Source organism: Dysidea avara, chromosome 8, assembly GCF_963678975.1.
Source record: "Dysidea avara chromosome 8, odDysAvar1.4, whole genome shotgun sequence".
Taxonomy (NCBI): Eukaryota; Metazoa; Porifera; class Demospongiae; order Dictyoceratida; family Dysideidae; genus Dysidea; species Dysidea avara.
In genome coordinates this window covers 1,706,902-1,720,699 of record NC_089279.1, presented here as the reverse complement: position 1 = coordinate 1,720,699, position 13,798 = coordinate 1,706,902, and the positions used below count along the sequence as shown (strand labels likewise).

The following is a 13,798-nucleotide window of genomic DNA, read 5'->3' as shown; positions in this document are numbered from 1 at the left end:
CCCCATCCTGGATCCGCCATTGGGACATCCATTCCACTCCAAATGGTACCTGCATGTAGTGTACAGCAATCATTGAAACAACAATTACAAAGCTGCAGGAAAAACCTAATTTAAAATTAAGAGTTATTTAGGATTTATATTATTATTAAAGTTTACTACTGTTAACATGGTGGAACACCTCTCAGAGGATACCTGTGTACTGATTTTATGTTTACAGTGTCTGGTATACAACATTTACTTTCTTCACTAGATTCTAACAAAGCTAGCGGTCTTGATAAAGTCTCTCCATTTATCCTAAAGCACTGCACAGAAGAGATATGACCAGTTTTGCAAATCATTTTAAAAATATATCAAAGCATTACTTACGTCTCTTGTTATCATCTATTGCACAGAAAGAAACACTTCACCACTCTTAGGTTTAACTGTAGGAGTTGAAGCACTGTTATATAAATGACTTGACTTCGCACTGCATAATGTAGTACGCCTCATGGCTGTTTTTTTTTTTTGCTCCACTGCCGCTGATTCCTACACATACAAGTGCACGTGGAGGTGTGCAACCCAGCTTATCAGTGGACTGGTCTGTAAATTAGGTGTACAACTCAGCTTATCAGTGGACTGGTCTGTAAATTAGGTGTACAACTCAGCTTATCAGTGGACTGGTCCGTAAATTATATATTCTAAGAATATAAAACATGGACTGGACCTGTGCAACGCTCCCAATGTACTAGTCCACTGGTCTGGTCCAGTTCCTAAATTGTACCCTACCAATGAATGTTCCTCTAAGTAGAGTGTTTGTGTTGTGCTTTTAAAATGCTGGGCAAACGCAACAGAAACTTTTTTTGAACATAGTTGGTTTTGCATTACAAGTTTTAATCCGTCTGAGAAGCACCAAATAGATTGAATAATCCATCTACGTACCAGTTTTAAACTCATTTCCTTAAGTGGTTTGTCTGGTAGGCATGACAGAAAATCATTTTTTATTCACCCTACTAGATCACGCACTTGTTGGTTTTTAATTAAAACTCCATGCTGCTATCCTGAGTTCTTTCATAAAGTTTGCACTACAATGGTTACTCCGTGTACAGACCTCCTTCAAGCAGTAACTTGATTACTTAGTATACAAACCCTGTAGGCATAGCAATAAATTGCTTTTGTAAGTTTTAAAAAATTGCACATACCACCTGTGAATCACTGTATTATCTTGTAGCTTGCTATGCACCCCCACAACCACTGAAACTACTGGACACAGAGTGGTGTAGTGTGGAGTTGGTGGTTGGTCAAACTCATGATCATTCATTATATGTCTGCCAGCAAATGTTTAAGTCCAGTTGTTACCACACAATACTACACTGGTATGGTACAGATGGTAGCCATGCTAAACTAGACCTTCGTAAGCTGATCCGCAAAGCTACTAAAGATGTGAGTGAATTAAAATTTAGTTGGTTGAGTACAATTGTCTGTTTTCATTTGACAGAATTTGATGAGTTTACTGCACACTGATCAAGGTCCCTGTGAGCATGAGATCAAGAGGCTGGAGACTATCCTTGATAAAGGATTAGTCATCAGTCTGAGTGTAAGTTTTCAGTTTGTAAGTGTTTGTAAGGTTTAAATTAGTTTAGAAGTTAGTGTGAATCTTATTTGTAAGTATCAGAAGTAAACATGTGCTTGGTACAGTCATAGGCGGATCTGAGGGGGGCCAAGGGGTGCTGTTCCCCCCTGGCCTTTCTCCTGCCCCACTTGGATTCACAGTACTATATTGATACCAGAAACTGGAATCATGCATTCATACTGTATTCAGAAGTATAGAAAGGCAATAGACAAATAGAAGACAACAGTTACAAATGTACTTTACAGTTATACATTGTAAAGAAATGAGGCAAATAAGTTTGAAATTTTGTGCAAGATCGAGATACTCTAATAGAGTAGTCACTACTCTAATAGAACAGTCACATTCTAATGTCATAATAACAATACCAGCTACACTTTATTTATTTTGATTTAGCACACTTTAGGTTTTATCTCAGATAGGCTAACTAATCTTTATATGCATTGCAAGCATACACTTTGTTAGCTAAATGCTATCAAAAATGCTCCCAAATTCAAACTTAGGAGGTCTAACTTTTAAAATTTTCTCTAACTACAGTGTAGGTCTATCATTCATCCAGCTATACTGATTAAAGTTATGCAAGATAATGCAACTGAATATATTGTGTACTAGAATTCCTCTTAGTGGAATAAACACTGTTGTACACTAAAGCTCCCCCTTGGCTCCCCCTGACAATGCGTCCTAAATCCGCCTATGGGTACAGTTGTTAATGAGGATGATTTTACTTGTCTTTGTTGCACTGAAAACTCTGCAACAACTGCTCTCTTCAAGGTCACTGACCCTTATTGTAGCTACCTACACAAACAAGCTTCTCAAAATAGCCATACAACAAATACTTTGATCATGCTACAAGTACTTAATACCAACATTACTAAATTTGTTCTGTAATCTGAAGTAAACTATCAGTATGCAAAGTTGTTGTAACGATTTTTGTGTTAATCTTAGGGTATAAATGCTAAAGACTCATTTGATAAAGTGACCAAGTCAAAGGTGACTACAACACACAAATCTGTCAAGGAGACTCGTGAGCACAGACAGAGGAACAGTTATTCAGTTGACTTCTACCTGCATATGACAAACCATTGTGTCATTGGTGACCACACATTGCTACTAACATTCCAAGTGTACAATCAAGAAAACTATTGTGATGATGTGTTTGTGGTAAGTACTGTGCTAATATTTAGATTAATAATAGTGATGGGTCCAGATGTTTGTAATAGGAGGGGGGTTCCCCCTGTATGTGACTCTGATGCATGTGTGGTCAGCTAGAGTCCATAATATAATCCAGTTACTTAGCCATAGTACTTTGTGATGTAACACATAATAGTTAATGTTTTACTGTTAAATCTCATAAGGTTTTGAAGAATTAAATGCAATTACAGAAGCCTTCAGTGCAACTTAAATACTTGTGATAAATTTTCCAGTGGTTGACGTACTAACTGATGCTTTCAGTCAAGTATAAGTATAACTCAATAACAGCTAAGGCTATATATGATCTTGATTTTTCACTATTAGATATCATTCAGGCTGACAGGCCATTTTGGCTTTAGGGTTGACTGCTCAGTATAAAGTATAAATTGGCTTTAGTATCAGATCAGTAAATATTTTTCTGTATTGGTAGAGTACATCATCTTCATTGCATCGTAGATTAGAACAATGATTTGTGTAAAAACAAACCTCAACGCCAGTTTATGGTTGACTTTGGTTATACTATGATATGTAAACTACAAAGAGAAGTGAAATACACACAAAACAGCCAAACTATACAAAAAGGTGTGACTTTCAAAAAGCCTGGGTGAAAAAAAGTTGTGGAATCAAAAGTGGCGGCCATGAAATGGCTGCAATGATGTTGATGATAATAAATTTTATTAATGCATAAAGCCATTATTAAAAATTAACATTTTGCAGCCATTTCATGGCCACCACCTTTGATTTCCCAACTTTTTTCAGCCAGATTTTTTGAAGGCTGCACCCTTTTATATAGCTTGGCTGTTTTTGTGTGGATTGTAATTGTAATACTTTAACAGGAGTCTACTCAGCAAAAACACTGATTTTCAGTGGAGCCCTGTATACTAATAATTTACTTATCATTTATGAATACAAACACACACAACATAAGTGACATGTGTAGGAGCAGGGGCGGATCCCGGGGGAAGGGGAGGGTGTTCAAGAAAGGGTTTCATAGAACCCCCTTTTGGAAGAGCCTTAATATTACTTTATGAGCTGCTGCCAAGTCTGTCTCTATTTCAGTATACCAACATCAGTTTATCAGTCAATTATGTACTCAATGCAGACACTATTATTGACAAAAACGCTCATTTTATCTTTCTTTAGTGCAAAATCACTTGAAACTGTTACCCCAAGCATCTTCATATGCAATAGAAATAGGTGTCTCTAAAAATAATTATCGTTTATGGTATTGCAGTTACTTCTAAAGACTTCAGTCACTTTTTAAAGGCCTAAATGGTAAGATTTAGCATTGCTGGAGAGAAATTGTTTAATATGAAACATTACTGCTAGACTGAAGTTGCAATTACTAGGTTTCAGAGCGGAACCCCCCTTTTAAAGCATCTGGATCTGACCCTGAGAAGTACGCATTCATGCATCTCCCAAATGATCATTAATTTTAGTGATCATTCATTACGAAAACTAGTTTTTAACTATCAACTCATCGTACTTTTGCGACTACAACCAACCTGGCTAAGAAACTAATACTGAATCCCAGAATGAACTGCTGCTTGTTGCTCAACATAACGAGTCAAAGCGAATTATATCTTTGAATTGGTTGGGCATCAAAGCCATAAGCAAACTGCTACTACATATACCTTGTAAAATTCTTTAACTTGTGTAATCAAAACACACAGTAGTGTGTTGTGTGGCCAAGAAAGCCGGCGACCACACCATGAGTATATTTACAGGAAGAAAGAAAACAACTTTTTCATGCGTGAGTAGCTCCATGGTTCCTTCTCCAAAGCACACCATTTTTGCATTATAGCTGTCCCCCAGGTAGGGTACGCCACACAGCAAATTTGATTAAATTCGCAACAGCCATTTGCAAGATATGGGCGTTCAAAATTTCGTTTTAATTTCTTCGTTTTTTTCTTGTTATGCCATATGGGGGCTTTGATTTCTTTTTGCACACTTTGAAAAACTTGCTATAAAATGCAAACGTGTAACTCGATTGCCTCAATCTTTGGCACAAATGAAGAACGTGTAACGGTGGATTCACGTACCAAGTATGTTGTGAATCTGAGTAATATTCAAGGAGTTATGAGCATTTATTCACACAAAAAAAGATCAAACTTCTGTCATGGCTACAGGGTAAACCAAGTATAGAAAAACTTGAAAATTGGTGTGTATATAGGCTGATCATCGTAGCAGTGCCTTTTGATAGTTTGAATAGCAATAGAGTTACAGAGACAAAGTTATAAAGCAAAAACTAAGCAAGTGTAAAATCGCAGATCAAGATACTCTAATGGAGCAGTCACCATGGGGTAAAAAAGGTGTGGAAAAAATGTTGGAAAAAAAAGCTTACCAGATTTTGAACCAGGGACCTCCATACCTAACACCTGTATCCTTAACCACTGAACCACTGCTATCTTAGCTGATCACCTCACTTAATTTCTGCTTTATAAACGAATTTTCTAGTTGAAATCTGCTTATAATCAAACGTTTGTAATTTCATAGATCTACCAACAGAAGTACTAGATTGTTCTAGAACATTCTATGTATGTTCTATTAGAAGTCCTCAAAAAATGTACACTCTATTAGAGTATTACAATAAATATTATCAAATATTGAATTAAATCATGCAATGAAATACATTTATAAGTCTGTCTTCAATAATCATCATTGCATCTACATAGAAAAGAAGAAATGTGAGTAAAAACAAACCTCAAAGTCAGCCATAGGCTGGTTTTGGGGCCTTATAAAGTACAAAAAGGAGTGAAATCCACACAAAAACAGTGATATTATACATTAAGTTAAAAGACATCAATGCAAAGCATATGTGACTGGATCTGCGAAAACTTGACACAATTGCGCAAGCCTAAATTTACAGTATAAAGCATTGAATACAATGGGTGAAATACTTGCGTATTATTGAAAAAATTCTGTAAATTTTTTGAACGCCTCTTTCTTAGTGAAGGAAGAGACTAACAATAAAACCCTGGATATCATCTTATTCACCTGCTCAAGAAGAGTTGGAAAAGCTTTGTTTCGTTGCAGTAGACTCAAGGATACGGAAGTTATAAGCATTTGTTTACGTCACATCGAAGCGATCATACACAATCGATTTTTCTTCATGAACTCTGCCTCTGTATGCAGTGAAGAAGGGTGAATAAAGGAAAAACCTACCTAGTAATTGATTCCCCTGTTCATGGCGAACACGATGGTGAAACTTGTAGCTCCGTACCTCAATTCGTTGGTAAGTTACAACCGTTTTTGTAGGCGCCTGTAATTTATTTTCCCTATACTTGCTGTACAAATCAATTTTTCTGTTGTTGCTACTTTGTAGGACTGTAACTCCTAATGCTATTGGCATATGAGGCTGAAACTTTGCCAGAGGATACACTTGGCTAAGTAGATTATAAATATGTAACAGGTCAGTTATATCTTAACCAACTTTATTCAAGATCAAACAAGCGAGTATTGTACAGTGCATGCAGTGACTAGAGAGAAAGCATTATGTTTAAAACAGTTCTTTTATACTACAATTTAATGACGTCATATATTACAGTCCAGAATCTTCTATGATTACATCATTACACCATCCCCTCCTTTTGAAATTAGCATACTATAGTGGAATATAATTAATGTATCGACAAGGCGGTCGGTGCTCTCAACTAGGGTACCTCCTTGTTGAGGATTCTTGGGTAATCAATTCCTGCTCAGCAGTAAGGGTTTCTTCATTAGATAATTCCTGATCAGTAACGAATTGCTCTGCAGCATCCAATGTCCCTTCAGTTGGTGTCTCTGCAGTTGTTGTCTCTTCAGCTGGCGTCTCTTTAGCTGGTATCTCTTCATCTGTGTCTAGAATAGAAGCCCCCTCTCCACATTCCTGCCCCAGCACTTTAAGTCGTGTCCCAGCACTCCCACGTCTTTCTGGGTGACTGGCAACATCATCAACTTGATAATGTGTATTGTCCTGTGAGGATTGCAACTGGATTCGCAAATTAGCAGGACACAACTTCAACCTATTAAAGTGGACTACCATTCTTTTCCTACCACCCTGACAATGGCAAATTCTGTAAGTCACCTCAGACAATTTTTTCAAAACTTTGAACAGTCCACTCCAGGGACAGTGAAGTTTCTTACTACGACCACGGGGAACAACAGGACTGTACAGCATCACACGGTCACCCTCCTCAAAGGGCTCTCCATGTCTCCTTCTATCATACACCTCCTTCTGTCTATCTTGTTGTCATCTCATTCTGTTTTAAACCTGGCAGTAAGCTTTCTGCAAAATCTCGCTTTGCTTAGACACATAACTATTAACATTCACACATTCTCCAGTCTCTCCAGTTCCACACAAAAGATCCACTGGTATTCTGGCTCTCCTTCCAAACATGAGGAAAAAAGGAGACTGCCCAGTGGTTGACTGGATACTCGTGTTATACGCCATGCATGTCGCTCTCAAATGGGATTCCCAATCCCTGTGATTTTTCACCGCTGTTGCCAACATATCTAAAATTGTTCGAATTGCTCTCTCCACTAACCCATCCCCTTGTAGATGATACGGGGTAGTGTGCAATTTCTCCACCTGTAACAAATTGCATAGTTCTTCGATCAATTTGCCTTCAAACTGCCTCCCCTGATCTGAATGTAATTTGTCTGGCAGTGAGAAACGGAGAAACATCTCTTCCAAAAGCTTCTGCACAACAGTCTTGGCTTCTTGATTTGGTATTACCCAGGCCTCCAACCATTTGGTGAAATAGTCTTCTGCCACTAGAATATAACAGTTCCCATTCACAATGACAGGGAATGGCCCCACAATATCGACAGCTACTATTTCCAGAGGATGTGTTACTCTAACCAGCTGCAACGGTGCTTGGTGATGTGGTGGAGTGGACTTCCTGGCCAGGCAACTGCTACAATTGGCACACCAATTCTTGACATCACTGTAATGTCCTGGCCAGTAAAACCGCTCCTTCAACTTGGCAACAGATTTCTCTACTCCAAAATGTCCCCCACCAATCCCTTCATGAATCCCATACATTACTGTGATTCAGGAACAACAAGCTGAAATATGTTGCTTGAATGCTCTAAACTATTGTTAACCTGGCGATACAAAACTCCATTATTAACACGTAATTTATCATACAATTGAATCATCTTACGCCACTTAGGTCCACTATTTGTAGATGGTGGTTGGTCATTCCTCTCCTTACATCTTAGAAAGGGTCCCACAAGATCATCTTGCAACTGCTTGGACCGTATATTCTGAAAGGAATATACAGGCATAAATGCTGTAGTGGCTACAGCTGACATAACAGAATTACTAGATATATCACACTCACCAGCAGTCTGTGGAAGGCGAGACAACGCATCAGCATTACTGTGGAATTTACCCTGTCGGTGTATAGTTTTGAAATCATACTCTTCTAATTGTTCCAACCAGCGGGCTACTTGGCCCTCTGGTTCCTTAAAATTTCTCAACCAAAGCAAAGAACTATGATCTGTTCTCAACTTGAACCGCCTCCCCAACAAGTAAGGCCAAAAGTGGCGCAAAAAGGTTACTACTGCCAACAGCTCTTTACGAGTGACACTGTACCTTCTCTAGCCTTACTCAAAGCCCGACTTGCATAAGACACTACATGTTCCAAGCCATCATCCTGTGTTTGTGAAAGTACTGCACCTATCCCTTGGTTACTGACATCTGTATCGAGTATAAACACCCAGGAGCAGTCCGGAAAGACCTTCGTGGCACTTAAAAGACACACTGGAACAAACTCTCCCATAGTGACCACTGCTCTTGCCAGAATTCTGCAAATTACTTTCCAACAAGTAACAGCTGTTGGTGTCATTAGTATAGCCCTTCACCTGCACCACTATTTCCAGCTCACTGAAACTAGGGACTCTATCATTCTCAGTAACCTTAACTGATAATACATGACCAGTCATTGGCAAAAGTACACCAAATTTCTCTACTGTATCCGTTGCAACAAGAGTGTCTGCCGTCTTAAAACTTGGCAATGCAGCACAGGAATCATGTTGACCATCATTCACACAAACAGTATCTTTGATGTTTTGCCTTTGACACTCCAACTCAATTACATGACCAGCACCAGTAATTAATCTCTTGTGGGATAGGTCAACTGTACATGTAGCAAGCATGTCTAATCCCAGGATGGTTTCTGGTGTTAAGGGGTCAATAACTACCACGAACAATTCAAATTTCTCACCTTCAACACTTAATACAATTTGGCAGATCCAAATACCTGCAACTGACTTCCTTCAGCCCCAACCAATCTACTCTGGCACCATGGCACCAATTGCTGCTCTGGCTTCTTACACCTCTCCCAGGTGTCCTTGCATAGTATGATAACTGCCGAGCCTGTATCCACCAGGAACACAACAGCCTGATCATTAATTGTAGCCGTCACTGAAAAAGAAAAGTTTGGGTTAACAATTGACACAGCAATACTTAATGACTCTAATGCCCCTCTGGTTTTCCTTGGGTTCAGGGCAGCCTCCCCAAGGGATTCTCGTTGCCCTGATTGGAGGGTTTCTTAGCCTGAGCACAACCACATGCGAGGTGTTCTTCCTGACCACAACGGTAACATACCACTACTCTTGACTTCCCCTGATCTGAGGACGTTCTCACCACAGAATCATGTTTGCTTCGAATTTTCCTCCAACCTGTCCATCCGGGCCATTAACCATGTCATCATCTTCACAAGAACACCCTCCTGCTTGGATTCTATCTATACTGGAGCAACAACTGAATCACTATGGGTTCTTACCAAGTAAGATTCGCACTCAAGTGTAGCACCAATGGCAGCCTCTATTGTCGTCGGTTTTCTCTGTCTAACACTAAACGTCACCTGATCATTCTCTAACTGGGATAAATATCTCCACAACACCAGTTGCTGTCAAGCGACGTCATCCAAGGTCGGATATGCTTATCCACTAGCACCCTAAAGTCCTCTCCAAACTCTGGCCAGGTCTCAGTCTTCCCCTTCCGTCGAGTCTGGAATTCAGCCAAGTACAGGTCCCTACGACTCTCTGGCTCAAATCGCTCCTGCATAGCCTTTATCGCATTTTTGTATGAACCACGAGCAGTAGTAGGGAACTTCTTGTATGCCATCAAGACTCTCCCAGTAAGGTGGACTTTCAGCCACATCAGCTTCTGCTCGTCGTTCCAGTGATTAATCTCTGCTATGCTCTCGAACTGGTCGATCCAGTCTTCATACGACCCCTCACTGGAGAAGTACTCTGGAACAATAACTGGCCTTCTCTCAACTTTCGAGTCCTTGGACATGATGCCAACTGCTACTCGCAATCCTGCCAACTACGCCACTTGTAACAGGTTATATCTTAATCAACTTTATTCAAGATCAAACAAGCGAGTATTGTACAGCACATACAGTGACTAGAGAGAAAGCATTATGTTTAAAACAGTTCTTTTATACTACAATTTAATGATGTCATATATTACAGTCTTGAAAGTTCCACAATCTTCTATGATTACATCATTACAAATATTTAATAACAGGAATTTGAAAAATGCACGATTGTGTTGGGTTTTCGCAGATTCAGTCACATATGTATATACACACAATTTGAAACCTTAATTACAAAACTTACACGAACAGTGTTCTAGCCTTTGTGACAATTGAGATCATTTAACCCCAGGGGCGGATCCAGAGTTTGGAAAGAGGGGGGTACCTTTCTGATAAACAGTTGAAGACCAAAAAAAAAAAAAAAAAAAAGGTCACGACAATAATAGCTAGTTATCCTTACCAACTATATCACGTCTGTTATGTAAAATAAAATCCTATTTATAGCTTCATAGGTAAGCTACACTGCCTCATGAACATTGTGACTGCTTTATTAGAGTAATCGACTGCTCTATTAGAGTATCTCGATCTTGTATGCAATTTCTTGAAGGGGGGGCATTTGCCCCAAATGCCCCATCCTGGATCCACCATTGAACCCCCCATCTGCACTATCAGAATATCAAGTTGTCAACACCTCGGCTTCACCAGGCTTCTAGTTGAAAACTACATACTTATGATTAGGGCTGGGTGTTACAGTGTACTTACTTACTATACTTTGCAGATTATCCCTTGTTCCAACTTGGATGAGTTTTTGAATCCTGTGGTACATTATTCAGTAGATGGGTTCAATATTTCATTACCTGACTTTGAAATGGCATCATGTTACCACAACAACTATCTACCTCACATCAGGTGATCCATTGGTTGTAGCATGTCATTTGTTTATGTTGGTTGTCATGACAACAGGAACTTTTACTGCTGCAGTGTATTAAAGGAATGCCCACCATGGAAATATCAGAATAGGAGAATTTACAATACGCAAAATGTGAAGTAAGCTGACTGCTGACTGTGGTCACAATTGTGTCATGTTGTTAGTAGACATGGTTCCTGGTACAATAATAGCATTTTAAACCTTCTAGTTTTTCAGGGTCCCAGCAAACACTTCACACAGGCTCTGCCAATTGCGTAGTTTTCAGCTGTAACCTTCTAAGCCAACCAAATGGCTTCAGTCCAGTAGCATCCCACTGTTCACTTAGTCACTGCCCTTGTTTTGTATGTTATTTATGCTACTTAATCACATCAAGATGTGCTATTACATAAAACCATGTATGTACCATGTCAGACATATGGTGTACAATGAGTGTGGTAAACTGATCTACTCAATAAATCACATTGAAGCAGGAAGGATCAACAATGTAAGAGACATCGAGAGATGCTGGCATGTCACAGCTGGTGATAGGTTGTATAAATGTCATCAAATGGAAAATGGGTAAATTGTGTGTAGTGTGTGCTTGTGTGAGTTCGTGCGTGCATGCATGAGTATGTGTGTGTGTGTGACATTGTGAATTGCTAAAAATAGCCAAAGTAATCTTACCAGTTTGTTCTACAGCTGAACACTTACTGATTCTAATTCCAAATATTGAGTACTCAAGATTAGTATTTCAAATGTTACAGTTAGAAAGTGCAATATATCCCTTAAAGCACCACTGAAGCTTGCCTCTGTGACACAGCACTATTCTGCAGTGTACAGCACTTGGCTTTACCTCATGTATTAGTCTCTTGACACTCCCTTGTGTTTTATTTTCCATATACATTCAAGAAGGTGTAGGTTATCCAAACCCCGGCAACCTCCATCAATGGTTAAAGTAAAATGCAAATGTACATTTATATACAAAAATTAATGAAATACTCTCACCTGTACTCAAAATACTCTAATAGAACCAGTCATTTTTTGGATAAACGAGAGTACCTATAAATGTGTGAAGGTCTACTGTAAATCAAGGTGATATTATAGAGCATATATTTGTTGTTGGATGAAATGCTTACACCATACTAATAGTAAAGCTGCTTTTATATCAAAACATTGATTTGGAATTCTATTCCATATTCTGTTCCATTAGGATAGCCAGTGCTTGTGGTTGCTTTGGTCAGTTTTACTATATTAAGTAGCTAGTGTTGTAACCATGACAATGTCTTTCACTATAGCAATGAATCAATTGTAAAAAGCTGGATACTATCAACTATGGACAAGTCACCTGAGGAGTCCATTATAATGCTTGGTACACAACCACAACTTTTCTCCCTCCCTGGCTGTCTACTAGCTCATACTACATCAGGAGTCTATCTACTTGACCCCATCTCACTAACACCAATGTCTTGTGAGCTACCATCAAGTAGTAACAGTTCTGGGAGTAGAGTAGATCCCAGTGGTATTATCAGGCCTGAGTTTGACATTGCTTACTGTAGTGTAACTATTTTAAAAGTGTTTGGCATTAACTGGGTGTCCAAGAAGGTCACTAGTGTCACTGAACAACCACAACACTTTCCGGACACACTTAGTGGAGAAGTGACAAACACACCAGCTGGTCAGGATACAGTGAAGGATGACCAATCAGATGTCAGTAATTGTTGTTTTGTTGCTATGGCAATCAATAACAGGCTGATAATAATGAAGATCACAGCTGGGTCAGTGATCACATGTTAGTCGCATGTTAGTCACATGTTGTACAGGCTGATGGTGACAGTCAGTATGGACATTGAGCTACCAGGACTGGTAACAGAGTTCCATCACATTGGGGATATTGGTTAGCAGGCCAACTGTGTGGTAGGTGTGTTATGTTGCTAGGTGTTGTTGGTAGGATACCTTGTGGCCAGTTCAGTGTTCCATGATAGACAACGTGAAGATGTCTACTGGTTGTCAAGGGAGGGGAAACTACTTGGAGTGATTCCTTGTCTTGGAGATGGTCCTCGTAGTTTCTGTAGCAAGTTTCTTGATGTTCCATCAGAGAATGGAGAAGATCATAGTGGAGTTTATGCCTTTTTTAATGATGGTTATGGAGGGATTGGTAGTGTTAGATTGTCACCACCATGAATAATGTTATAGTATTGTATTTTAGAAATTAATATGATTATAGAAGGTCAATTGATTCAAGAACAAGCAAGTAATAAGGGGGGTGGGGTATACACACTCAGTAGCATATACGTAGGAGGTTGTAGGGTGTGGATTTTAGTTTCATAAATGTCTAAATCTAATGACTATAGTTAGTGAATGATGTTTTTGACAGCTAGTTGAATACACACAGAATAATCCACTTATACAAATGTGACTGGATTTTGGAAAAACGATCCAAATCGCACATTAGAAGTTTCGGGATAAACGGTTTTAAAGAATTGAAGCCAGCATAAATCTCCAAGGATATTAAACAAGCACACGTATGAAATTTACACAAAAGATGCATCAATCTGTTACCTTTCAGGCCACTTCCAGTACTTGTAGCTGCTTGTAGAGTTTCCCGCCAAATAAGAGAAAATCTGAGCAGTTGGACGAGCGAAGTAGTATCACGAGTACTCACAAAGGGGTGGGGGGTGGCACAGTAGCCAGTTTTCCGCTATGCTTAACTGAAGGCGTCAGGCAGGCAGGCAGGCAGGCAGGCAGGCAGGCAGGCAGTAGAAAATTCCACTGGCTAATTTA

General features: G+C 39.3%; 1 protein-coding gene across 1 annotated transcript in view; it reads left to right on the top strand.

Moving 5' to 3' along the window:
• The window catches only part of LOC136264223 (uncharacterized), a 35,180-nt gene extending 21,927 nt beyond the window's left edge, over positions 1-13,253 (top strand). The window contains exons 11-19 of the mRNA XM_066058936.1: positions 1,208-1,419; positions 1,475-1,573; positions 2,552-2,767; positions 10,889-11,019; positions 11,074-11,157; positions 11,450-11,596; positions 12,313-12,792; positions 12,838-12,911; positions 12,966-13,253. Coding sequence (XP_065915008.1) covers positions 1,208-1,419; positions 1,475-1,573; positions 2,552-2,767; positions 10,889-11,019; positions 11,074-11,157; positions 11,450-11,596; positions 12,313-12,792; positions 12,838-12,911; positions 12,966-13,198 — 1,676 coding nt within the window. The 3' untranslated portion in view covers positions 13,199-13,253. The remainder of the gene's footprint in view (positions 1-1,207; positions 1,420-1,474; positions 1,574-2,551; positions 2,768-10,888; positions 11,020-11,073; positions 11,158-11,449; positions 11,597-12,312; positions 12,793-12,837; positions 12,912-12,965) is intronic.
• Positions 13,254-13,798: the final 545 nt, after the last annotated feature.